At 41.2% G+C, this 27,726-nt stretch overlaps 1 protein-coding gene across 1 annotated transcript; it reads right to left on the reverse strand.

The window, feature by feature from the left end:
* On the reverse strand, positions 1–27,549 carry LOC121628671 (cullin-1). Its single transcript, XM_041967845.1, has 22 exons — positions 27,386–27,549; positions 17,120–17,516; positions 13,623–13,797; positions 13,370–13,537; positions 12,582–12,632; positions 12,398–12,488; positions 10,355–10,518; positions 10,060–10,222; positions 9,350–9,480; positions 8,956–9,063; positions 8,772–8,878; positions 8,333–8,381; positions 7,802–7,933; positions 7,577–7,694; positions 6,200–6,276; positions 4,380–4,498; positions 3,624–3,729; positions 3,449–3,496; positions 2,834–2,916; positions 2,643–2,748; positions 2,249–2,362; positions 1–766 (listed from the first exon to the last, which is right to left on the reverse strand). Exons 2-22 carry the CDS (start codon positions 17,257–17,259, stop codon positions 686–688), a joined length of 2,331 nt encoding a protein of 776 aa, XP_041823779.1. The 5' UTR covers positions 17,260–17,516; positions 27,386–27,549; the 3' UTR covers positions 1–685.
* Between the last annotated feature and the right edge of the window lie 177 nt (positions 27,550–27,726).

A 27,726-nucleotide genomic window follows, 5' to 3' on the forward strand; every position in this document is an offset into this window, starting at 1 on the left:
TTAGAGAAATCTTTCCTTGTTTTTATTTATCACACATTTAGAAAATGAACCACACTATACAAATGTCCACCGTTCAGTGATGAAACAGGCCTCCTGCATGAACCCCACCTCCAACCAAACCTGACGACGTCAGCAGATCCAGACGCCTCATGCCGGCTCTAAACTCACCGCCTCTGGTTCGGTCACGGTTTGATCCTCGTTCGGTGGACTGCGTCAGCGGCCCAGTGACTCGACTCTTATTTTTACTTTGTAATCTTTTTCGTGGTCACTGTTGCGCAGGTAGGCAGTAGCATGCAGAAACCTTTGGATGCGGCTCTCCTCTGATTGGCTGTAGACTAATTCATTATGTTTGCACTATGCAGAGAAGGGTTTGTTTATTCCTCTTAGAGTCTGTTGTTATTTACAATATGACAAGGAAGTGAGCGCTTCAGAAGGGACGGGACGAGCGAGCATGTAGCCGGGGTTTCCCCGCCTCAGCAGGAGGGGCGTTTGTTCCTTCATCGCTGCAGGGGGAGCACAAAGTCCTCACCCTCCTCCGGGTGGAGGTTTGTCGTCATCTCGAGTCTGCCGCTCAGAGGGATCCACACTTTATTACTCAGACATAAAATTAAAAAGAAGAAGATTACAAATAAAAATAAAACTGAGGAGAGCCGGTGAGCGGGCAGGTGTGTAGGGGCGGCGGCATTCAGGCCAGGTAGCTGTACGTGTCCTTCTCGCCGTCCACTCGCTCCAGGTATTCCTTCTCTATCAGGATGTCGATGCATTTCTGTCCACAAGAGGGAGACAAAACCAAACTTTAACCATCAAGATCTTAAAACCTCTTAAAAAGTTTTAAAACACTCAAATAACCAACTACCGAAATAAAGAATCAAAACCTAACAAAACATGAGAAAAGACTTTAAATTTTACTCTTCGGCTGACTTAATGTCCCCATGTCTTTAAAACAAAAACAGCTTGTTATAAATAAATGGCTTTATGGATGGAAAGATGGACAGAAGGATGGATGGATGAACAGATGGATGGATGGACGGATGGATGGATGGACAGAATGATGGGTGGATGGGATTATTCTACTTTTACAAAAGCGATCCCACCAGGTTTAACTGGTTTAAATGCTGGAAGTTCTTTCCCTTTGATGGAGGCCGTAGTTCATTTTCCCTGATGGATAAAAAGAATTTTGATGGTAAAATATTTCTTTTGGGGTGAAAATGACCCTGAATGAGAACACGAGGATGAAACGCTTGGTCTTGAAGGGACTCTCGGTGAACTGAGGACCTATCTAGGAATCAGGTTTACATGCATCTCGGCTCCATGTGCGGAACCTGGATGTAAATAAGTCTGGACGGTTAAATGATCCTGATTAATAAGCTTTCATACAGACGTGTTTATAAAGTTTATTTAATGAAAACCTTGAATAAAAATTGGGCCTGAACTGCATTTTAAAGCAGCTGATTGGTCTTCGTTGTGCAGATCAGGCTAAAACTAAATTATTTTACAAGGCAGGTGTTGGATTATTTTATTTGGCAAAACTTTGAATTTTTATTACAAAAATCTGGAAATGAAGTCCATTTGCTCGCTTTTTATTTGGAAAGCTGTTAAAAAAACTTTAAAACTGGTCTACCTTTGAGTCCATCATTTCATTTCTTTTGTAGTTCAGGGTGCACACGCAGCCATGTAGCTTCCTGGTCTTTGCTAGCTTCCTGGTCTTTGCTAGCTTCCTGGTCTTTGCTAGCTTCCTGGTCTTTGCTAGCTTCCTGGTCTTTGCTAGCTTCCTGGTCTTTGCTAGCTTCCTGGTCTTTGCTTAGCGTTAGCTGCTAATGTGGGAGCTAAATAAGCTGCAAAATGGTCTCCACATGAACGTTGTAGCTGCTGCTACACACACACACGTTCTTCTCTGTTCCGGTGTGACAGCAAGAAGGAAGATTTGCTGTTTTATTTTACACACATGCTGATGGAAAAAACTGAATCAGGAGTACGGGGCGACGATCAGGGAGAAACCTCGATGTTTTCGTCTGATTTGTGTTGTAATCAGATAACTGCCATCCTCAAATAAAGCAGACTGGATTATAGTGTCTACACGATGACTTGAATAATCTGATAACCCAGAAATGAGATTTTTGCTGTGTGTGTGTGTGTGTGTGTGTGTGAGAGAGATCAGCGTGTCTATGATGCTCGGGCGTACGTGCAGTACTGTGACGTCTGACGTTAGCCTGAGACGATGAGGGGAATGAAAGCTGTGTTTGGTTACCTTGATGACGGGGACTCTGGGCTTGAACCGGGACGACAGCTGGTTCAGGACCTCAGCCAGGAGCTGCTGATGCTTCAGGACCTTCCTCATCTTCATGATCCTCACTATGGCCGCCTGCAGAAACACATCTTTATTCCACATGACCTGCAGCATTTAAATGTTTTTGACAGCAAGTTTACTGTAAACGTGATTTTCTGAAAAAGAAACTAAACAAAAACAAAAAGTTTCTTCGCTTCAATTCACATCAGAACCCAAACAGTTATTCACCTTTTAGTTTGTTAGTTTGGCAAAATCAGCTCAACTCGTATGATTTTAAAGTGGAAAATAAAAATCTGGGCTGCATTTTACACTGAAATGATCTGGCTGATGTCTGAGAACACAGGGACCTCCTCACCTGGATGAGGAGCTTTCTGTCCTCCTCGATGTTCTTGTGGGTTGTTTCCTGCTCCTGTTTCTGCTCCGTCTTCATGGGGACGTTAATGTTCACCCTCAGCTTCTTGCTGCAGAGAAAAACAAGATGTGTGAACAGCTGAGCGTCGTTCTTTATGTCCGAGTGTGTTAAGGTGGAGGAAATCCGTTTCTCACTTCTTGTATCCGAGGAAAAGCTTTATAACTGTGTCGGGTTTGAACTCCACCTCGTCCACGTTGGCGTTCTCGTCTTCCAAAACCTGAAGGTCAGAAAGTTTGCATTTAAGTTCAGACCTCAACTCTCACTAGAAAACCAGAAGACCTTAATCTGCACCAGCGTTTGAAAGGTTTCACTCTGTCAAGAAAACTTCTTTGATTTAAAAGTTTCATTAATATCAGAAAAAGATCTGATTTAACGTTTAAACGTCGTCCTCTGGTGAAGCAGAAAGGCTGACACATACTCTACACGATGCAACAACTTTTTTCTTGTTTGAGGCCACGAGAAGAAAATGACGCCATTTTGTTCTCGTAGATGTGTGTGGAGACATCTTGCAGCGTGCAGCATGAGTACATGAACACAACATGCAGTAAATAACCACACGGAGGCCGCTGCAGGCCCCGCCCCGTCATGGACGAAGCTTCTCGTGGAGAATGAAATTACCGGACCAATGCAAACTTTTTTTTCTTGCCTCGAGAACAAGAACAAACTTCTCGGACTTTACTGGTGTGAGATCGTGACTCGCAGCTCGTGACAGCCGACACCAACAAACACACAGTTCAGATTTTACGCACCAGCAGCTTCGACTTTAACAAGATTTGCAGAACTTGAACCAGAATGTCCTGAAAGAAAAAAAGAGAAACCTGGTGTTAAGAAATGTAGCCGAACGAAAGAAAATCCACCAGTTAAATTTTTACTGGATGTTTCAGGGTTTAGAAACGCTCGTTGGACGTGAATACTGCTGCTTACCGTCTTAATCTGCGTGCTGTCGGTGAGCTGCTGCACGGTGTAACTGTCCTCTGTGTTGTACTGCAGCAGGATGGCCATCTGGAAGGTGGAGGCCTGCAGCGTGTACCTGTTCACAACAACAAGGACTCAGCTTCATCAGACATGAGACGAATGTCTCCTCCTGACTTCAGACTTGAGACGAATGTCTCCTCCTGCACATCGTTCTTTAAAGATGATTAAAAGACGGCACCGAGACGCCGTCTCTGAGGCTGCCGACGTCCTGCATCAACAACCTGCTTCCACCAAAGCTCGGATTCTCAGACCTGAACCGACGCCAGCCAACGACAGCGGGCAGGTGTGAAATCTTTAACCCTTTCATGCATAGTGGACACTACAGTAGAGACCAGATTAAAAATGTTTTCTAGTTTGCCTCATCGATAAACAGGAGTAGAGGGTACAGCTACATTTTAATAAATATATCAGTATGATTTGTCATGATTTTATAAAAGAGAAAAATAAAAAGTTATTTAAGTCTAATGAAGCATAAAGTATCGGTGTACATCTATACAAGTAAAATGTACTACATGGAAAAATAAATGTGGTAGTTTTTAAATGCAGAGAGATGAAAAAGGTCTGACTTCCAGAAAAATGGTGTAAATTATCTGCATAGAAATCCTACATTTAACTTAAAGAGGCCCATAAAGAAGACAACTTTATGATAAGAGACAGTTATGTGTCCGTTTTAAGGAGAAAATTCTGCATTTTCAGGGTGCGTACCTGTTCTTGAAGCAGTTGGTGACCAGCTCGCCTTTGGACAGGTGATAGAGCCAAGTCAGCTTCCTGCCGCTGTGTCTGCTGGCGTAAAACGCTGTGAAGCGCTGGTAGCTTCGCTCCAGCTGCACACGGAGAGAAAGTTCAGAGCTAAACCTCAAACTGGTCTGGAAACAAAGCTGGGACTGAACGTCACACAGTGACAGGTCTGCAGGCAGGTAGCTAAACCCAGTCGTATGAACATCTGGACCCCGGCACCATCATCCCTACAGACATGGCAGACTGGGTCCAGATTCTTATTTCCAACCCGATAACTTTAAGTTAAGCCATTACAGGAGGAAGAAAACCGATTTATGGATCATATCATTTCTGGCTCCAGCGGTGTGGAAAAGTGTTTGCCCTCATCCCAATTTTTTTTTTTTTGTCACATCCTAAATGTTTTAGATCAAACAAATTTAAATATTAGTCAAAGACATCACGAGTACACAGAAAATGCAGTTTTAAATTGAAGGTTTTTATTATTAAGGGGGGAAAATCCAACCCCACACGGCCCTGTGTGGAAAACATGCCTGTGTTTTATCACACCTGAGTTCAGTTTCTCTCACCTGATTACTGCCACACCTGTTCCCAGTCAAGAAACCACTTAAACAGGACCTGCCTGACAAAGTGAAGTAGACCAAAAGAACCTTAAAACCTAGACATCATGCAGAGATCCAAAGAAATTCAGGAGCAAATGAGAAAGAAAGTAATTGAGATCCATCTGTCTGTAAAGGGTATGAAGCCATTTCTAAAGCTCCAGGACTCCAGCCAGCGAACCACAGGGAGAGCGTCATCCACAAACAGCCAAAACATGGAGCGAACAAAATTACCCCAAGAGTGTAGCGACGACTCATCCGAGACGACTCATCCTGCAGGCCTCACTGCCTCAGTTAAGGTCAGTGTTCATGACTCCACCGTAAGACTAAGACTGGGCCAAAATGAAGGCTCGTCTCAACTTAGCCAGAAAACATCTTGATGATCACAAAGACTGCTGGGAAAACTCCGGACTGACGAGACAGAAGCTGAAGTTTTTGGAAGGTGTGTTACATCATCCCAACAGTAAAATATGGTGGTGGTAGTGTGATGGTCTGGGGACCTGGAGGACTTGCTGTGATAAATGGAACCATGAGTTCTGCTTCTACCAAACAATCCTGAAGGAGAAGGTCCAGCCATCGGTCTATGACCTCAAGCTAAAACAAACCTGCATCAAAGCAGGTCCACCTGGTCAAAGTCCTGACCTGAATCCTACTGAGATGCTGTGACATGACTTTTAAAATGCAGTTTGTGCTTAAAAACCCTCCAATGTGGCTGAATTACAACTCTGCAAAGATGAGTTGGCCAAAATGTCTCCACAGCGCTGTAAACGACTTATTGTAAGTTATCCAAACGCTACTGCTGCGGAGGGTGGCCCAGCCAGGTATGAGGTTCACTGTTCCACAGGGCCATGTAGGCTTGGATCTCCTTTCCTCCTTTAACAATAAAACTTCACTTAAAACCTGCATTTTGTGTTTAACTGATATTTAAATTTGATCTGAAACATTTAAGCCTGAAAAAAAAGAAATGAAATGGAGGAGCAACCACTTTCACACCACTACGTTGTATTTTAGTGTAGTTGTGGCTGTTGGTCGAAGTCGTTTCTGAACCTATTTGTTCTCGTTTTGATTGACCTTAAAAATTAAAAAATAAAAAGACTTATTTGATCTTTTTGGACCTTTCCATAATTAAATATGTTCATTATGAGCTGAGACGCTGCAGGTTTACAGGTAAGTGTGTGTATGTTGGATTACCTCAGACGGCAGAGCAAAGGTGCAGGACTGCTGGAAAGGCCAAGACCCGGAGCTCAGAACCTGGATACTGAAGTCCACTGAAACACACCACAAAACATCCTTTTTAGTTTATGAGCCCTCACACACACACACACACGTATACTCATTTAATCATCATGCAAACAGATATAAATACACACGTTATAAATTCATTGGCCACATTAGTTATGAAAACACAATCATGTACAAGGAAGTCGTTTGTTGAAGTGGTTCAGTAAACGTGGCTGGCGGGTATCCGGTGGATGTGTGAACCCGAGTTTTTCCTCTGATTTAATCTGATCCATGTGAATTAACACATGCGGTGTGTGTAAAACACGTCTTGGCTTACGATGCCTCTGCATCGCTTCTCGTTCATACTAAACAAACATACTAATCACAGATGCTCAGCCAATCAACAGCGAGAGATCCTCAGCAAGGATGCAGGATCACCTTCAAAAACACCAACAACATCCTGCTGCGCGGGATCATGTGACCCGCGTCATGTGACAAACGTCATGTGACAAACGTCATGTGACCCGCGTCATGTGACTCGCGTCATGTGACTTGCCGCCTCTAGCAGACACACGAGGCATCACGATGAAGCTGTGATGAAGTTCCACACAGAAGGTTTTGGTTTTATCAGTAAATTAGTGTCTTGAAAGCAGCAGAACAACCAATCACAGCTTTTCTGACCACAGACGTAAAAATTCCTGTATTTCAGTTTAAATGGGCGATGCAGAAACAAGGGCAGGTGGTGAAGTTTTAACATTTACATAAACATAAAATTAGATTTATCATTTATCATTATTTGTATTATAGAATAGATTTATTTATTTATATATACATTTTTTAGCCACATGGAAGAATTAGTTTAAACTTCGGTGGGATTTAATGATAGGGTTGGTCTTGTACAACTGCCAGGAATTAAACTCTCCTCATTAATTTAACACGTCACATATGTCACACCAGGCTATAAAAGCAGGGGAAACAGCTCAGGAGTGAGGATGTGCTTGTATGGAGTGGATATATCGATGCAGGTCAGAGGGCCGACTCCCAGCTGCCACTGGTGTGAGGTCATGGCAGCAATAAGAGCTGTGTCTTGTCTGTTTTGATGTGCCGTCAGTAGCTGAAGGACTGACCAGGTCTTAGCTTGTGATGGTTTTCTGACTTTGACACAGCTTTAAATTCCATTAAAGTTTCAGCTGAGCTGCTTCAGCAGCTGCATAAAACAAGTCGTTTTTTCACACAATATGCAGCAACGGTAGCCCTGCTAGTTTTTTAAAGCTGCTTATGGAGTACACACGTTTATTAAAAATAAATCTAAATCTAACGTGTGTGTGTGTGTGTGTGTTTTCTTACAGTCCAGAGGTTCTGAGTTGGTCAGGTGTTTCTTGAACTGCTCGTTCAGGTCTTTACTGACTCCGATGTCCTGGAACATCCGCTGCAGTTTGGACGTGTACTCGAAGCCACACGCTTGCTGCAGCAGAAGAAAACAAAAGTCAGCGGGACTCTGAGCGGCTTCGGTGGCGGTTTGCTGCGAGCAGGCGGCCGTGTTTACACGCCACACCCGGCTGTTAAGCCCACCTTGAGTTTGGAGATCATGCTGGCCTCTGCGTCGTCGCTGGCGCTGTTCTGGTGGACCAGACGTTTGGCTAGCATCTTGGCATAAAACTTCTGGAAAACATCCTTGTCCTCTATGTACTTAAAAACCACCATCTACACAACAGGAGAAAACACGTTAATTCATTTATTCACATATACTTGATTTAGCCATTAATCTGTTACTGAGGTTTAAAAACCCTCTGTTACATTCATATGTAAATGAAGCTCAATCAAACCCTGGATTAACACACTAATAAAAGTTATTTAGTTATTTAAGTGGATCAGCAGCATCTACACTAATCTACAGCACAGTGTAACAATCTTAGGCCACCCCCACTTTCTTTTCTTTATTCTGGAAGGATAAATGAAACAAGTGCAGCTGAAACGTGTAAACAAAGGGAAATGCAGCTTAAAAAGGTTTGTAGAACAATCTGGTGGCTGTGTTTACAGATCCATCAACTCTGCCGTGAACAGCACGGTGACGCTCAGGCAGCAGACAGATAAGTGTCGTACCACTTGGTTGAGTGTGTCCTCCAGTTCGGCCTCCTCTGGGTTTTTGGAACTGAGAAGAAACATAAACAGAAAACAAGTTTTTCTTCTTTTGTTCTTCACAGATGGTGAAAACTCATTTGTCTGAAGTGACTGAGAACATCGTCAAACTGTTTGAGTTGCTGATCAGAGTCCCTTCAAGTTAAAAAAAACACCTGTGAAAGCATCACCGCTCTGGGAAAACAGCTGACCAAACAGGCTCCACTCGGGTCCATTTTCTAGTTTGTCTGAGAGCTTTTAGTCCCCCAGTCGTTTGTGGTTTGTTCAAAACTTTCACAACCTCGTCTTTAACGTTCAACCTCAGCTCATAGTTAATTGGACAAAAATACTGTGTGTGTGTGTGTGTGTGTGTGAGTGTGTGTGTGTGGCAGCTCAGCAGCTACAGTCACATTTAACAACCCACCTCTTCTTCAGTAAAGAGTCGCAGTATCTGGCCAGCAGCTCGGGAGACTTGCTAGATGACTGAGCCATCCTGGTGACAGCGTTGTTGTTGATGAAGCGACCACACGCCTGCAGAGACACAGGTCCTCACAAGGTTTAATGGACAGAAATATCACCTTTAACTCACCTCACAAAGGATCACTGACCTTATCGAGAGCTGCCACAAAACCGGCGTCGTTGTTGAAGGCAGACATGACCAAGGCGTTGTACTTCTTATGGACATCCAAGGTGGTCTGAACGTAAACTTTGGGGTCCTGTGGAAACAAGTACAAGTTGTCTGTTTTCACCCATCAATTTAATGAGAAACCGTCTGAACTGTACAAAGTATAATAGTGAGCAAGTGGTGCTTTTAGCCGAGTAAACAGTGACATGAAGCTAATTCTTAACTTCAGCTGCTGTTGCACATCATCTATCCATATATCCATACACCATGCACCACGGGGAGGAAAGGAAAGGAAAGGAAGGGAAAGGAAAGGAAAGGAAAGGAAGGGAAAGGAAAGGAAAGGAAAGGAAGGGAAAGGAAAGGAAAGGTGTCCGTACATTGAGTGCAGCCTCTCCACACTTCTCGATGGCTGCCAGGCCCTGGTTGTGGATGTGAGTCTCTAAAAGTTTCTTCAGTTCGCCCAGCCCGTCTGTGATCCGCGACACCAGGTTGTACATCCGACCCAGATCTAAGAACAGAGACAGCAGCTTTACACTCGAGGTGATAATGAGACATGATGCCAAACACAACCATCTTTTAAATGTCAGTTTGTGCATCAAAGAATAGTTTGTGAGGGAATAAGAAACTCCAGGCAACCGTCTCTACCTCAGAAATGTCTCAAATTCAACACTTCATTCAAGCATCAATCTATTTTCTTGGGTTTTCTTTGAGTTTTAACTTTTTGCAACTTGCCTGTAAATTCACACACATCTAATCCATCACATACTCTGTTAATCTTATTTATCTCACATCTCATCTTGTTTTATTATCTTTTATTTACTTAATCTCAGAATTTTGTGGCTTACTTGACTTTCAGATGAAAAAAATAAACTTGCTGAGATTCAATAAAACCAAGGCTCTGAAAAACTAAACGTCTTTAATGTATATTTGTGATTCTGGTTGCAAAAAAACCCATAAAATCTTTTAAAACCACAAACAGAATCATTTGTTTTCTGAAGAGTTTTAGTTTTAAAACACTAAGTCCTAGGTTTGTGTAACATCAGCCTGCGGTTGTTCAAGCACACAGAAAAATAAATCTCAGGTTCACCTTCATTCTTGTCTGCATCCAGCAGGTTCTGAAACTCTGTGTGGAAGATCTCCAGGTGTTTCTCAATCAGGACTTGCTCGCATTTCCTGGCAAGTTCATCCTGGGTGGATTCGTGGAGGTAAACCTGCACACGCCGCTGCTCCTCCAGGAGACGGGCCTCCGCCTGAGGAACAGAACATTAACAGAAATAAACAAACCTACAAGTTTCAACTCCTCTCTGAGGGTTTGGTTTAGAAAGCAGCAGGAAATCCTGATGCTGCAGAATCCTTTCATCCATGCTCAGCTGCATCCTCACCTTCTTCATGTACTCTGTGACCGGGTTCTGCTGCAGGAACTCGGTGCTCTCACGCGTGTAGAAACGTTCTGTGTCAGTGAGGAACTGACACTCAAAGTACTCTTTGTACACGGACAGCGTGGGACCTTTAGCAAAGGCGTCCTCTTCGTTCAGACCCAGCTCAACTGGAGGACACAAGAAAGAGCAGCTACTAATAAAAGCCGTTTAACATTGAATTAAAATGCTGCAACACAGAAAGTCCTGTTAATCTTCAAGTTTGAAGGATTTCATTTTTGCTGCATATTTATTAGCTGCAAGCGTTTGAATTAAATCTAACATGCAACACAAAAAGATATGCGAGTCTTCATGAGAGGAGTTCTGTCTAAACAGTCTAACAGAGCCACTGAAATGATCACGTGAAAACATGCTGAAACACGTCTTTACACAACATGTGTTTACCAACAGAGCGGATCCTCTGTCACCGCTGGTCTTTATCCTTCAGAACAGGCTAAGCTAACATTAGCTCTCTGACAGCTCAGATTAACGGCTTCACGCCTGCTGCTCGTACAGGGAAGGTGATGAGTGAGAAAAAGGGTGAAAGTGGCCCAACGCTGTCACAGCATGCTGCGGCTAAAAGCTGAAAGTGTTTCTCTAAAGCAGAAGACCCACAATTCTCAGGTCATTTTCAGTATTTTGTTAAGTTATAAAAACAGTTTATTTTAAATCTGTGGGTTCTGTGTCCTTCTTGAAAACTTGTGTAACTTTTGTTCTTTTTGAACATCTTATTGATAAGGAAATCAATAAGGAACTCCAATGAGCTGATCAGCTTGTCATTGGTAGTCAAAAATTTAATCCTATCCCTAATCTTAAGTATGAATTTGAAATTTGACCTTTGGCAGGTGTATGCGGTTTAAAGTTTAAAAATAATATGGTTGAGTGGGAAATATGAGTATTTGTTAAACTGTGACCCAGTTAAAACTAAAATAAGAATTTACTCTTCACCCAATAAAATGCTCAGTAAAGATATTTGCCATCCATCCTACACACTGGAAGAAGATGAAACACCAGACATGTGGTGATATTCTCCTACAGGCTTCTACAGGACGTAATTCCCTGGATAAACAACTGAAGGATGCTAATACATGGATATTGATTAATGCAGTGGGTTGCTTTAAATTAGATTTTGCTACATGATTTGAAGAGAAAAAATGCCTCATATAAAAAGGAAAAACAGGAAGAGGAGGGACCATTTTTAATGCAGTTGGTAGCAGGGGAAAATAAAACCGTGGGAAAGCACTTCCTCTCCGTCATGGAGGTAGTTTGGATGGAAGAGTTTGGTGACGGTTTTTCACAACATCTGATTAAACAAATTTCCACAGAAAAAGTTCATGTGCTGGAGATCCTGTGGTGACAGATTGAAAATCATTTCCATGTATTTTGCCGGTTAATCAGCTGTATTGGATGGACAGTGGATGGACAGTAATGGGAAATGTACTGGAGGTAATTCTAATTCTTCCTAATTGCTTTTACACTTCATATTTGGACCTGAGGCCACAGACAGTGAAAGGATGGCCAATAGATATTTGTTCAATCTTATACTGATAGCTACTAAGAAAGCACTAAGAAGGAAATGCATGTCAGACTCCTAGAAATCAAGGCTGGATTAACGTTGCTCACGATATTTATGTGATGAAAAGATGAAAAATGACCTTAAGGTAGGATGTGGACAAGGTGCTAATTACTGGGAATCTTGGATTACACATGAACATTTAAGATCCAACTTCACAAAATTACTGTTTCCAACAAATACTATATTTGCTGACTCACAGTTCAGTTTCTGTCACTTTTTTATTTTTACCTCTTTTCTTTTGTTTTTAGGGTTTTCTTTTATTGTATAAAATAAAAACTTAAATAAAATGCTCAAAATTTAAATAAACCTTTTGCTTGGACATGTGAGTGCTGTTCTTGATCTAAACTCCAACATCACTATTTTTTTACATTCTCATGTCTGGTGACAACAGGAAGTTGTTTCTCTTCACTTCCTGGCTGTACTGGAGGACCTACCATAAGACTGGACGACACCACTGATCAGCCTGGTGTTTATGGTCTCACCGTTCCTCTCCCTCTCTATCAGCTTCAGAACTGCATTTGTTACCTAAAGGAGACAGAAGTCGGTTTGGTGAAAATCACCAGGGAGCAGGAGTAAACTGTTGTGTTATTTCTCACTTAACATAAGAGTCACACACACCTGTTTGTTGAGGGGTCGGAATAAACATTCCCTCCAGGTCACGAGAGCCAGCTGGGAGGAAACAGAGGGGAGGGTGGAAATGAGAGGAATGAACCGTCAGAAAGAGGTCAGTGCTTAGGGCGCATTCACCCCGGGATAGTCTGCTAGACTCGGTCCGATTAGGGACTCAGTTGGGGTCCGGACTGCATTCACGCTGCACTCCTCAAACGAATCGACCTTTTAAATAATGTGTTCCGCTCTCTGCCAGAGGTGGAACTGCACAAGAAATAACGGAAGCAGAAGCCGAGACATAACGAAGAAGAAAACTCCATCACATCCGAACACCCGAACAACTTCTGTTTTTCCACATAACAGTAAAACATGGAGCTGCATCAGATCCTGGTGGTCTTGGTTTTCCCGAATTCTTCCAGGTCTGACTGCGAGCTTTTTCTGAAAGCGAGGTGGACTTTCCGAGCAAACTGACTAGGATTCGAATTAAACAGGCTGGAGTGAACGCACCCTTCGTCTGGTGTTTCTGAGAAAACAAGTTTGGGATATTTTTAATTCTAAATTCTTTTATTAATCGATGTTGACAAAGACATGAGAAGGTTGTACTTAAACTGAAAGGTGATCACTGTGCACATTTTCTGCTGTGTGTGTTTGGAGAAAGACTGCAGGGAGAACCCATCAGCTTACAGACATATGGGACTCCTAATCACTTAATCCAATCATATCATCCCCATCAGCACCAAACCGGTACCAGTAATAAACTGCTAACTTCTAAAAGCCTTAACACCGATCTGACTTACAGAGTATATTTCGTAGATACCCTTGCGTCCCTCATCACACTCCCGTCTGACCCAGTGCCGATTGAGGTAGGCACAGATCCCGTTGAGGACTTTACTTGAGAAACGATAGTCCTCCCACTGCTGGGTGTAAAACTTCAACACACACTCATCCATCAGATCCTCGCCGTCCTGAAGGGGAAAACAGGAAAGAGAAAAGTGAGGATCTGTAAAACAACTCACCTGAACCTCGGTGTGTATGTGTGTGTCTGCCGACCTTGAGCAGGCTGGTCAGATAGTTCTTTAGGAACTCCTTGAGTCGCTTGTAGAGCTCCAGGCCCACAAACTGAGCCCCGCCCGGAGTGGTGGACTTTTTGGAGGGCTTTGCTGGAGGCACAGAGCCCCTGCCCTGGCTGGACTGGTGGACACTGGTACAATAGTTATATACATGTCTGAGGGAAGGGTTAAGGAATAAACACAAAGATGCTCACAGACTAACAGTAAGACCACAATTCGTTTCTGGAGATTTGCATCTTCACACCTTTCTAACCAAATTAAATTTCTCACATCTGGTTGTTCTAGTTTAAGAATTTCAGAAATCTACTTTCCCCCCAAAATTCCTTTATGTAGAAAATCACTGGGCAAGCACACCAACCATAACAACAACAAAAACAAAAAAATAAATAAAAATAAAAATTACCATCATGGATTTTATCATCTAAATGAGTACTGATGTTACAGCATTGAGCTCATATGAGCTCCACTTCCTACTTCGGGGAAACGATGGCAACCTTTGGTGCAGGACAGGAAATATGTGCTAACAAACTAAACTTGCTGTCAGACAGACGTGTGGCCAAACCAACAGGTGGCCACACACACACGCCACAGAATGAACCCTAACCGCCTCGACTTCCCCTCCCCAACACGATTTACAATAAAAATATTAAGTCTGTCAAACACAACACGTTAAAAGCAGAAACTACAAGTAATTAAGATTTTTAACGCATGACCAGTCCCAAACGTCAAGCAGTTCTCGGTTATCACATGGAGGTTCTTCTAGGCGCTCAGTGCCGTCTCTCTTCTTTCGTTTATTGTTCAGCTGATAAGGAGGAAACTAGCGGTTCATGGTTCACACCATCACATATTTACCTCGAAATGTTGTTTTGGTCAGGACCTTCTCTAACACAGCAGTTGACAGACTCCTTAATACTTCATGTATGCAGTGAGTCTAGAAAAGTTTTAATGGGGGCCAGGCAGGCCAGGAAAATGGCACAAATGAGGCCTTTTTAAGGTCTAGATTTTTTAAAACAGCAAACTGATCATTATAACTAAGTGATCATCTAATGTAAAAAAAAGAAAAGAAGTGAAGACAAGCCTCTTAAGAATATCTCATTGGCTGTTATTTTTAATCAACAGTAGTTTCTGGGTGATGCTGCCTTGTAGGACTTTTATCACGGCTGCACAAAGACAGACCGTCAGTTTCCACATCAATATTGTTCCACTTTAATCTGGTGGTTTTATGACAGATATTATCACCATGGAGTTGGTTGGTGAGATGATGTTGTTTGAATTCTGCATTATGACCCAGAACATGGTCGAGATGATGCAGAGCAACATTACATGCTGCATTTACTGACCTTTGGGCATCTGATGTTTACCTGGGGGACGGTCAGCTAAAACTAAATATTTGTAAGAACTGGCTGTTTACACAATAAACTAAAAATGGGTTTATTTCAGGCATAGAAGCGAATGATAATTAAACATGGCGAATTTATAAGCTGTCAATAATCTAATAAAACCTAATAAAAAGGACTTGAGCTGGACACCAGATAAAATTAAAACAGTCCCGTCTGAAACAGAACAATGTTTCCTGCTTTCAGGACTCTAAGGACAATCAGCCATCCAATAACACATATCACACACACCAGACCCGGGAAACGTGGGTAAAATGTAACTAAATACTTATTTTAAAAAAACCACTGCTGTATTTTTTAAGTTTTAGTTTAAGTTTAACATACTGTTTGATGGCACTTTGACATCTATTATGCACATTTTCAGCATCCTGAAGCGGAGAAAATATACTTTGCAACTTTTGCTTCCAGGACACTGCGTGATGTTTCAACTGAGTTTCACGTTACACACCACGTCACACGACAGAAAGCGGATGTAAACACACCAACCATTTTAAACACAAACTGTAGCTGAGTCAGCCCTAAAAAAAAAAAAGCAAGAGTAGGAGGAGACAGACAGAATAAGGGAAAAGACAACAGTCCACATCAGACTGGTCTGGTACAGGTAGGATATAAGATGGGGGCGCATCACTGGAAAAAAGTCTGCCAAAGTTTTGTAGTGCATCTTTAAAGATTTCTTGGCCAGTTTTCTACACTAGTGTTAGGGTCGCTGGCTCAATTTCAACATTAAAGCAGCACAGAGATCCCTGGAGCGAGTAAACTATGTTATAAACCAGTTAACAGTCTGATTAAAATACTGAAGTGTAACACCTTCTTATTCAATAAAAGCGGCCACGTCAGAGTGGGTCAGCAACATTAATGTGCTGGTTAATAGTCTTTAAATTAGTGGAACAGTGATTTCATCAGATGACAATAAATCTATAAAATAAAAAAAAATAAATCTGCATTTCATTAAGAGTGAAAGTCTAAACATGGTTCATGCAACAGCCAGTTGACAGTCTTAACAGCATTTCTTTTCCACTGATGCTCTAATCCATCACTAAACTAGGACCGAAGAGTGGTTGTTAAGTAAAAAAGAATATACAGAAATATCTTGCAGATATCAGAATTTTGTGATAATTGAACTGGTGTAAATTACTTTGGGAGGAAAACGTACCCCTTAAACAAAATCCTCCTTCCCAAACACACACCTCTACCCTTCTAAGGTCTCAGTTATTTTCCTCTTCATGTTTCTGAGTTCTCTAATTTACTGTCTTTATTTAAATGCCAAGTACAGGGATGTCCAGCTCCGGTCCTCGAGGGCCACATTCCTGCAGGTTATAGACGTCTCCCTGATCCAACACACCGGATTCAAATTAAATTCCTTTACCTTAACAAGTACTGTCCCAACATGTTGTACCCATTAATCTGGTTCAGGTATGCTGCAGCAGGAAACATCCAAAAGTTTCAGGACAGCAGCCCTTGAAGACCGACTTTGCACACCATTGCTAAAGAAAACTGTGTGGAGGTAAATACAGAGAGGGCGTGGTACTGCAACGCCTACCTGGTCATAAACTGCCTCAGTGAAAACATTGAGTGTAATTTGTCCTGATGAAGGAAGAAACCCTTTGTTTAGTTTTATTTAGTTTAAGACTAAACTACAGCACCGGTGTCATGCCTGGCAGTCAGATGTTGCATCGTAATTTAACTATTTAGACCAGGGGTGGCCAACGTCGGTCCTCGAGAGCCACAATCCTGCAGGCTCCAGCACACCTGGCTCAAATTAAATGGATCCAACAGCCTATAAGGATCTGCACAATGACTCATTAGTTTAAGTCAGGTGTGTTGGAGCAGGGAAATTTGAAAAACCTGCAGGATTGTGGCTCTCGAGGACTGACGTTGGCCACCCCTGATTTAGACATATGCACAGTTAGAGGCAATGACCAACCCCAGCCCTTGCTTGAAAATGTTTAACCAGTTTCCTGAAAACAGTTGCCAATTGCTCAAGAGTCACTAATCAAGTCAGCTCATTACATGCATTTAAAAATCCACACAACATTCAAACATTAGCCACAGCCATGCAGCGTCGACCTTTCCAGGATACGTGTAGAGTTCCATGTACCGTGACTTGGCCATGCTTTGCCGCGTGTACACCTGCTGGATGCCTGCCCGCAGGTCGTCCCATATCTGGTCCAGACCTATCTGTTTCAGTCCGTGGGGGTTCTGGGTTCTGTTTGACGACATCGTAGAGCCCCTTGTCCTTTCTTCTACTCTCCCAAGCTTTCCTCCTCCTGTGAGCGTTCTCCCCCCCCCCGGCTCCTCTCCTCAGATGATTTCAGTCCTGTCTCGCTGTACTTTCAGAGCTTGTAGTCCATCTGGCAGCCGCGATGGAGCTTCAGGAAGCTGGATGTCGGATGTGAGACAGGATGCAGTCCTATTCTGCACGCCTGGATGGCGCTGTCTGCCACTCCTCGGCCTAAGCACACGCTTCACCAGATGACCTAAGAGGGGAAAATTCTCATTAGTGACTTTTGACAACAAGGTGCATCAAAAGTTGTGCTTTTCAGAATTTATTTTAACCATCAGGATCAAAAATCAACACTGAAAGTTTTTATTGTCATAGTACTGTGTCAGTCATTAGCCAGGCAGGTTACAAGGATTTATCTACCGACACCTGGCTCTGAGTCCTAGAAGCCCAAAGCTGACCTGATCCTGACGTCACTAAGCTAAAGACAGATTAGTCCACTTCTATGCCTCCCTGATTTCTCTTCTAGCACAGTTAAGACAACACACAGGTCCCCTGCCTACATCTAACCAAACCAACCCATTATTTACATCTGAGCAACTTGTACAAGAAAGTGGCAACTTGCCTGCATCTGAAACTGCTTTACATTTCAGAACAATCTAAACACTGCTCAAATAATACAAGGTCAGGTCATGACTATCGTACGGGTAAAATCAGAGGTGAACAGCAGCAGTGACAACAGTCCATGAAGCCAGATCATTAAGGATAACAGAGACCTAAAGCTGTAATTTCATCCCTGCTGATGGGACACAAGGAGAAGGTAAATGAATGCCAGAGTTTGCAGCATCGACATCTCTGAAGCCACAGAGGAGGAGGGAAAAGGAGACATGCAAGACCGTGACGGAAGAAATGCAAGAACTGCATGAACTTCATGTAGAGAAAAGCTCTTCCAGACCAACACATCATAGTTGCTGTTTACGTTGTTAGATAACAAACCTACTAAAATATACAACCAAAACTGTCATACAGGCCAAACCATGTAGGGAGACATATCAGTTGGTGGCAGGAACTGGATGGTTTTCATCTTGATCAGTAAAACATAGGTCTCTCTCTCTCTCTCTAAGCTGAAATTCACAAGAGTTCACATTATTTCCTCGGTAACAAACAGCAGCATCAAGGCTTTGCTCACAGCTGTGACATCCATGAACAGTCTACAAGATGCAATGCCAAGAGGAGCATCAGCCTCTGCTTCCTTTCATTTCAGGTAACGTGGGATACATTGCACTTCAGTTTCAGGAAAAAGGTATTTGTCTTAAAAATTCAAATAAATAAATAAAAAAGCTTTAGTCACCTTAAATGTAAAAGCCATTCGTTTTGGTTCAAGATTTTGTTCTGATCACTTAAAAAAAGTGAGATTAATGGCTTAGCAAGTTCGTAGACCCAGTCAGTGTGGCTCAGTGTTGGTTCTCAGCCTTGATCACCGCGGTAGCTCGTGTTCAGATGTTTAGATTGACTCACGTGTAAAAAGCTCCACCGTTCACAGATTCTTTTCCTGATGATATACAAGGCAACAAAACCAGACTGAAACCTTTCAACAACTCAGCTAGTCAGTCAGAATGGGTTATATAGGTACATTTTTCCTGGTTAAGTAAGACGAGCTCTGCAAGGCTGTCATCGGGTGTTTAAACATTTTAGAAAGCAGTCAATGAGTTGTATGCTCCAACATGATTAGAGGATAAACTATTAGTTGAATCCCCAAATTTCAGTAGTTTTCAGTCATTTTTGCAACTTAACATGAATGCAAAAGCTAAAGAAAGACTGTGTGAGACATTATTGTATAAATAGTATTTGTGAGAAAGTACTATTACAAAAATACCACTGCATATTCAAAAATACCCCCAGAGCAGTGTGTGAACGTAGCCAAGGAGTCTGGAGAATGAGGGTAGATAAGTAGAATCTGCCGTGTACATGTAGGCAGCAGTACGGCTATATTTAGAAGCACCAGGCAGCGATGCCAGTCTCTGGCCATTCCCAGCTTTTAGAGCCACAGAGGCAGGACGTGACACAAGAGCAGGAGCCTGTTAGTGGAAGAGGGGAGGAAGCTGAGCGGCCAGTTCGGTGTACTTCCTGTTGGGCTGCTGACAATAAACATGTGACGTCTGAACAACCTGGCTGCTACAAATCCGCCGGTGACTGTAAAGATGTGAGCAGGAAACTATTCTAACATTTTGGTTTTTAAACCAGAAAAACAGTAGTTTTCGTCGTCGGTTGCTCAGGACATTTTTATGCAGTTAACATTAAACATTCATGTTCAGATAAAAACTGAAAATGAAGCCATTTTCTTTTACAGCAGGACTTGCTGTAAAGTACTATTACAATCGGACTGCAACTTATTTATATATATATTTATTAAATATATATATTTATATATAAATATATATTATATATAAATATATATTTATATTATATATATAAATATATATTTATATTATATATATAAATATATTATATATATATATATATATTTATATTATATATATATATATATATATATATATATATATATATATATATATATATATATATATATATATTATATATTTATATTAACAGAACAGGGAAAATTAAAGAATTCTTAAATGCTAAAATGCTCCAATATGATAGTATGATGCCTTCAGACTGTTGGTCATAACGTTAAAGCATAAATTGTAAAAAATAAATTTTTTCAACATCAAATTGTTATTTTCCACTCTTTTAAAAACATCCTTGAACTATCTACCAAACAAGTTATTTATTAAGGTCTATTCCTACTTATCTAATGGTTGAATTAAATCATTGATGTTATTTGCCATAAAAATGACACTAACATCGTAACATTTAAGTAGGTGGAAAAAATGCACATGCATTCATTCTGTTGACTGCGTGAGTTGAACAAAGTGAAGAATTACCTTCATAATTTCTACACCACCTCAATATATTGTTTTCATAACAGCCCCCCAAACGAATGGTTTTCTACTATAACTATGAGAATATGGTTGTTTATTTACTCACAAGGCAAAGCACGAATAAACAATGAAGGAATAACCCTCACGACTACAAGCTTCCAGTTCAGGTACCGCAGTGTGTTTTCTACTAGTGGCTCTTTAGAACCAGTAAGGGCAAAGATGACAAACAGAAGCACTTAGGCCACTGAGGCAGATGAAAAGAGACACCACAGCAAAAAGCTGCAGGCGCATCAAGACTGGGATTATATCTTCAACCAGTAAAATCTGTTGATCGCACCACGCCCCACCTCCGTCTCCATCTTCCCACCATCAGACTGTCCACAGGACTGCAGCTGCAAGGTGCTGCCACTGTCCTCCTCAAACAGCTACCAACGTCTTGCACAGGCACGAAACCTCACCTGCAGACTACAGACAACTCTGCAAACATTTTTCTGCTGCTACTGGAGCAGAGTTTGATTCACCAACATGATTAAAACCAGTGGATCTTTGTGCTGGGAATTAAACAAAATATATGTCATGAAATGATGAGTCAGCTGTTTATCAACTAAACAGAACAAACTGCCAACATATTCATCAATAACCAAAGTAATTACTCTGAACCATATCTACACTTTAGTTCAATAGGAAAAGCAGGGCCTGAGCAACATGACATCTCTTTAAATTAGCATGAGAACATTTTGTCCTGCTGTCGATGACTCAATGTCAACATGAGCACAGGAACCGAGTCTGACTTTCTGAACAGTTCATTTCTAAATCTAGTAAGACTTTAGCAACACTGCTGTGACTACAGCTGTCTGACTTCTAATTTATGCCGACATCTTTCTAGAAGAGAAATAAGTTTATTTCAATTACAGTTTGACAGTGTTAGACTATTTCCCCAGTGGAGTCGCTGGTCTGGTTTTTCTTCTTTCCCTCCAGGTTTGTGGACAGACCTGCTTACAGTTCCTCCTCGATGTCGACAACCTCATGATTTTCTTTTCCAAAAGATCGACCATTACAACATACTGAGAAACCATGCCTACCTGCTGGTAAAGATGGTCTCCAACACACTAAACACACAAAATAAATCTAATAAAATAAATTTATACAATTAAAATGACCTGAAAGCATTTGAGGGCATCTAATCCTAACTGATGTACCAAGAAAGGAGCAGACCAGACCAACTGATGTCTACAATTAAATGATCCCTATATGCTTAATGGAAAGTAGGTGTCAAAACCTTTTACTTTCCACCTGTCAGTTATTTAAAACAGAAGGAAAATGAGGTTGTTTTTTTTTTTTATTAATAGAGCTTTGAATTCTTTGAATTCTTCGGAGTGATGCTCAGACAAGTTTCTCTATAATAATTATAATCTATTGGTAGATCACATTTTAATCCCCCTCAGGGGTTTAAAACAGTATTTTGATATCATAAAGTCGAGGTAATTATTTCTACTTAGCTATTGATCTATGAAAGATTATGACACATTCATGGTTAATTAATTGTCTCCATCTACCTGCTTGAGGCAGATTAATCATAAGTTGAAGTCAGAACCTGGATATACTTGTTTTTTTTTAACGAGTAGGTCTGTGGGAAGGTCTTGGTCATACTTAGAAATTGAATATGGATTAAAAATGAAGAAATGAAAGAAGACCAAGAATTTAAATAAAATGACTTCAAACAAAAACTTGTCTATTCTTTAAAAGTTATTCCCTGACTTTTTACAGTTGAATTAGACAGAAAAGGTGCAGGAACGAAATTCTTGCATGTTGGACATGGAGGGGTTGCTGCACCAAGAACTTCAGCGTCATGCAATGTATGCACAACCAACTGACATGTCGGCACGCCACGTTAGCTCAATAAACCTTTACAATACTTCTGAGACTCTGAGTACAAAAACTTTTACGAGCACCAAGATAATCCTTTTACTTCTCACCCGGAGCTGAATAGGATCAACATGTTGTTGGTATGTTAAGTGATGGAAACTGAGCTTGACCTGTCGGCAGCGAGCTCACGCAGCTCGGCCCATCTAGACCCGTTTCGGCCTCCATTCCTTGCTGAAGTCTGGAAGGCAGCACCTCTACCTGAAGTGCTCCACTAGTTGCCATGGCAACTGGAGCAGACAATGCCTCAGAGTAGCCATTGGACTACAAACGGCAAAGTGTTGAGGTCTGTCTCTTGGGCTTCTATTCACTGGTGGTAAGAAAAGTGCCCTTCATAGCAGCACTGGGATCAGATTTCAGATTCCCACACCAGAAGGTATCAGATGTGTGTCGCCACAATATCTGACCTACAATCAGCTCCACGGCTATGTGCCTGGGGTAACGCGATGTGGACAGTTTGTTGAGCAGGAAGTGTTTCTAGAAAGCTTCTTGTGAAACAGGAATCTCATCCCTGTTCATCGGCACCAGCTCCATGTTTGGTGCATTCTTCCTTCAGACACCAGGAAGGTAGTCAAGTTCAGAGGTCAGACCTAGTTACAGAAAACAACTAAACTATATGCGTCTAATCCACACTATTAAACGGAAAAGACGCACTGCCGTGAGGCTACTTGTGCTTAGGATAAACTTGGAGCGCACCTTTCTGCTTTTTAGAGTTCACCTTTCATACAATGGCTTTCTTTTAGTTTTGCTGTTGATCTGATTGTACAAGCAGTGCTGATGTATTACTTTAGAATTATTACCTGAGAAACCACAACTGGACACTATTTTCTCACATTTTAATGAAAAACTAACAGATCAACACTTGGATCTATAGTGCTGCAACTATTAAGAGAGCAACAACAACCTAATAAAAAAATATCTTCTGAGATTCATCACAGTAAACATGACGATGACTTTTTACAGTACACTATAAGTAAATCCAGGACCTCTCCAAAGAAGGGCGGAAAAGACTAAGAAGGTAAACAAGTAAGCCTGTCATCAGCCGCCAGCACGAGAAAAATCAAAACACTTCACAAGTTTCCAGAACTAATCATTTTCTTTACATTTAAATATAACTGCCAACAAAAACAAGCGCTTACCCTGCTGTCAGCAGCAATATATTGTCTCCAAAGTCCAATCAAACCTTGATATTAGTGGTTCTAGATGGCAAAGGTCTGCTGGAGACCTGGCAGACAAACTGACAAACCCCACCTGCATTTAGTTCCATTTCTGTTCTCCACCCTTAACTAAGTCCTTACAGAACCTGTAATGCAGCTGAAACATTTGCTGAACTAGAGAGATTCAGGAAGTGGTGGAGAAACGAGGAAGAAAGGGAGGGAGAGCAGTGCTCGTGGGGAAGAAAAATAAGGCTCAGCTCAGTAAATCAGATTACCCTGGTCACCGTGTGTCCTGGCCAGACTCAAAAGCCTAATACCCTACTTTTGAAAACACAAACAATGCAAACTTAGCTGAAAAAAACAAAACAAAACAATAAAAACAAAGCACCTGTCACCTCAGAGTAGAGTCAGAACATCTAAACTTGATGCTGACTGGATCTCCTTCCTTAAAAGAATTGTTTTAGTAGCTAAAACAAACGCATGAAACTCCAGAGGCGACTCAGGTGTAACAGAACTTCAGATGAGCACTGCGGGTCGGTCACCAGCCTCTTAGACATGTTTGCAGCACACATTAGGGTCCAGAAACCATCATGTGCTCGCTTTAGTCGCAAAGATGGACATTTAATCAGCGTAAGCAGCTGCTGATATCTGCTGCTCTGGTCAGAATTTAGAAAAGCAGACTCACGACTCACTTTAAAATCACTTCGGAAAGCTCTGGAAGCGTAACAGAAAACGTTGTACAGCATGACAATGCGACATGTTTGAAGTCCTCTAAGAGGAAAAAATCATAAAGCATATTTTGTACCTATCACCTGAAAGCAAACATTTTCTACTGAAAGCAACATGTATAATACAGCTGGTTTGTAATTATGCTGTCCTAGAAGGGGCATTAGTCATTTTTACGCCGCTACACACAAATAAAACCAACTTCAGTTGTGCGGACCGACATGATGGTGAGCACAGAAATGATCAGTCAGCTACACTCGCTAACAGTAACCTTTAGAGTAATAACCTTTAATATTTCCATTCACATTAGATAAAGAAAAACAACACCACTTTTAGCCACAAAAAATATGTAATGTACAAGCTGCTGCTGAGGGGAAATAAAACTCCTCTCAAACCAACAGGTCCCACAAAACATGACAGATCAGATGTAGCAGGAGAAAATGAGCCTTTTCTTTCCAGCTTTTTATTAGTGAACAGAAAACTTTCATACAAAAAATTCAGCCACGTTCCTATTGTCATTTTTTATCTGTATTTCTAAGATCTGAAAAGGAAAATCCAGTTTACACATTCATTTGATGTATTTATTATATATATTTTGGAGGCCTGATGCACATTTGGGTGAATGGTAACAACGTTGTGTTTCGTGTCTGACTCTTCACTATTAAAATTTTTCCCACCAGCTGTTTCTGCTCCAAGCTGGAAACCTACTCACATGACTGACCACAATCTTCCCAGATTTCACATCAAAATTAGTCCTAATGACAAACTCTCCCCATTTTTCTGTCATGGATGTCAACCACAGCTGCTTTAGGACCGCTACCTCTACTGACTTAAACCAGCAGCGTAATCTATGCTGCCGTCCTCCAGCATTATAACAGCGTGCCTTAGTCTCTTCACACAAGTCGATAGAAATATTTCTGATTCACTCTGCTTTTCAAAAAATCTCATTAATGAATAGGAACACAACTCCACGTTTCAATAGTTTGATTCTTAACACAAAACATTTTGCAACTGTATTAAATAATACAGGACAAAACTGTAGATGCCACGTTAGAGCAATAATACCTTGTCAAATTAAAAAGTTTACCATTTTTACATGGCTGGCTCAGCAATACTAAATATGTATTTCCTTATCTTCTTTCCATTCCAGTGAAAATGTTGTAAAAGGCCTATTAAAGCTCTACCCAAAGTACACAGAAAGCTGATTTTGAAATATGCAGAATAAATGCTTAACTGGTCCTTAAAAAAACAAAAAGGAACTTTTTAAACTTATATCCCAAAAACAATTTTAAAACAAAACAAAACAAAACAAAAAAACTCTAGCGTTACTGGGACTGAGTTACACATGTTAAAGAGGTATGCTCAGTCATTCACCAAAACGACTTCAGAGTCCTCCTAAATGTTTCTTTCTTTGTCAACTATTTCCTCCATAGACTCATGGAGTCTCTGGCTGCTGCAGGTCTGCACTACATTTTAAATATAGACCTTAGTTTGCTGCTTGATGGGTCGTATTTTGACCACCGAAACTCTAGTAAACTATCAGCACACAACGACTTTAATTTGCACGCTGCATTTAGTAGGACTTTCTTTGTTGGACAGGTAAAGTTATACATGCAAACAATAGATCCTCTTTTCTGAATTTCACTGTTTGATGCATTCGTCCTTATGAGCTCATCAGCAGATGCTTGGTATACACACAGAGGAGGGACATGTAGTTTTTTTACTAAGTGGGCTCTTAGTTGGTTGTTGTATGTAGCCTGTGAATATTTGCAAAATAGCTTCTATAGCAGGGGTGGCCAACGTTGGTCCTCGAGAGCCACAATCCTGCAGGTTTTCCAAAATTCCCTGCTCCAGCACACCTGACTCAAATTAAATGGATCCAACAGCCTATAAGGATCTGCACAATGACTCATTAATTTAAGTCAGGTGTGTTGGAGCAGGGAAATTTGGAAAACCTGCAGGATTGTGGCTCTCGAGGACCAACGTTGGCCACCCCTGTTCTATAGTCTCATGAGAGGTGTTACTCTAAGCTAAGAAAGCTAAGAAAGCTGGCTTTATTATTATTATTATTATTTACCACATCAACTGGACTCAAAACACAGAATGTGTGTCAGATTTGGCACAGCTGCCAGGAAGAAAAAAATGGGAAGGGGCAGACTAGATTGTCTGGACTGTTGTCAGGAAAACAGGGCTACCTATGTGTTAGTAAAATACCATTCAGTACATTATTAATGTTGTGCTTTTTATTTTGATTTCAGTAGTGTTGATTTTACCCTTTTATGGTCACTATGTGGTAAAGTGTTTAAAAAATAACAAAATCAAACTAAAATATCTGATTTTCATCCTATTTTTTCCACATTTCCAGCTAATAAAATGGTCATGAAGCTATTTAAACCAGATACAACCTTAAAAAGAAAGAAAACAACTGACTGACTTTTGATATAAGAAATACAGTATTCTGTCTGTGTGAGCAAATAATGATGCAATATTTATAAGTGAGCTGAAAACTAACAGAATATGAAACATTTATATGATACTGGAGCAGGACTTCTACAGGTAATCAACTGAAATACTTCATTTCTGCTCATCCACAACTATAAACGACGTAGTTGATGCTAAGGTTTGGCAACAGTTTCAAACGAAGAACAAACTGTTGGGCAAACAACAATTACTTTGTTTAAGCAGCACAAGCTGTGATAGAGTCAGGGGAAACAGAAATAATAACTTGCCCCGCTTAAAGAGTTATTCACAGGTCTCTAGGCCAGGAAGTGAGTGGTTTTAACACTGGCGTTTTCCAGGTTCTCCAGGAGTGTTGGGTTCAAATCCCTATCCAGCACACCAACGCGGCAGAGGGCCCATCGGTTCTGTTCAGGGACGTGCTGCTATTGAGTAATTTTATTCAAGACATTGTGATCCCATAAATACGCCCTCAAGCTGTGTGTTGGTGGCTTCCTGAAATTATTGTTACAAATACCTTTAACTACGCTACGATCAGTCTGACACTACTACGCAACACTGCTAAGTCTTATTAGCTTCTTTAGATTAGCCAGTTAGCTTGGCTGCCTTGCCGTTGGGTGGACTAGCGCGTAATCAAACTACTGTATTTGTTCATACTTATTAATCACCTGGATGCAGATGAGGTATTTGGAATATTTGAATGCCTAAGGTAATCTTCATCGAACGAAAAGCAGTGGTCAGGACATACTAAATGCCTGGTGTAAAATGGCAGCCTAGCTTCTGGGACTGTTCAATAATGAGTCAGGAAAACAGTTGGCTAACCGTTCAGTATTAGCCTGCTAGCTTTTAGCCACATTGATTGTCATTAAATATGAGTGCCACAGGCCCACATCCAGAACTCTTAAATGTCTTCTTACCATTTTAAGGCCGTCGCTGTGACTGTAAAGTCGCCGTAAGGATTATTTTCAGGCTAAAAATCGGTCTCGCCCGCCGTCTTTCGCGTCTCTGTGTGTGCTTGCTGTGTCTTGCTAACTGCGACCGCTTTGCTGCTTCGTTCGCACAAAGATCATCTCAGCAGCCACCGAATCATGCCACCTTCAGGTGCTGTGGGAAATACCGACGTTAAATTACAACTTCCCCACGAACACGCAAATAAAGTCGATCTAAGGTTAAATGTTCCAACTTAGTTTATTTATATAATTTCACTTTAATGAGAAAAAACATTCTTATAGACAACGACCGCCTGATGGAAGTCCAA

Source organism: Melanotaenia boesemani, chromosome 18 (genome assembly GCF_017639745.1).
Source record: "Melanotaenia boesemani isolate fMelBoe1 chromosome 18, fMelBoe1.pri, whole genome shotgun sequence".
In the NCBI taxonomy this organism is placed as follows: Eukaryota; Metazoa; Chordata; class Actinopteri; order Atheriniformes; family Melanotaeniidae; genus Melanotaenia; species Melanotaenia boesemani.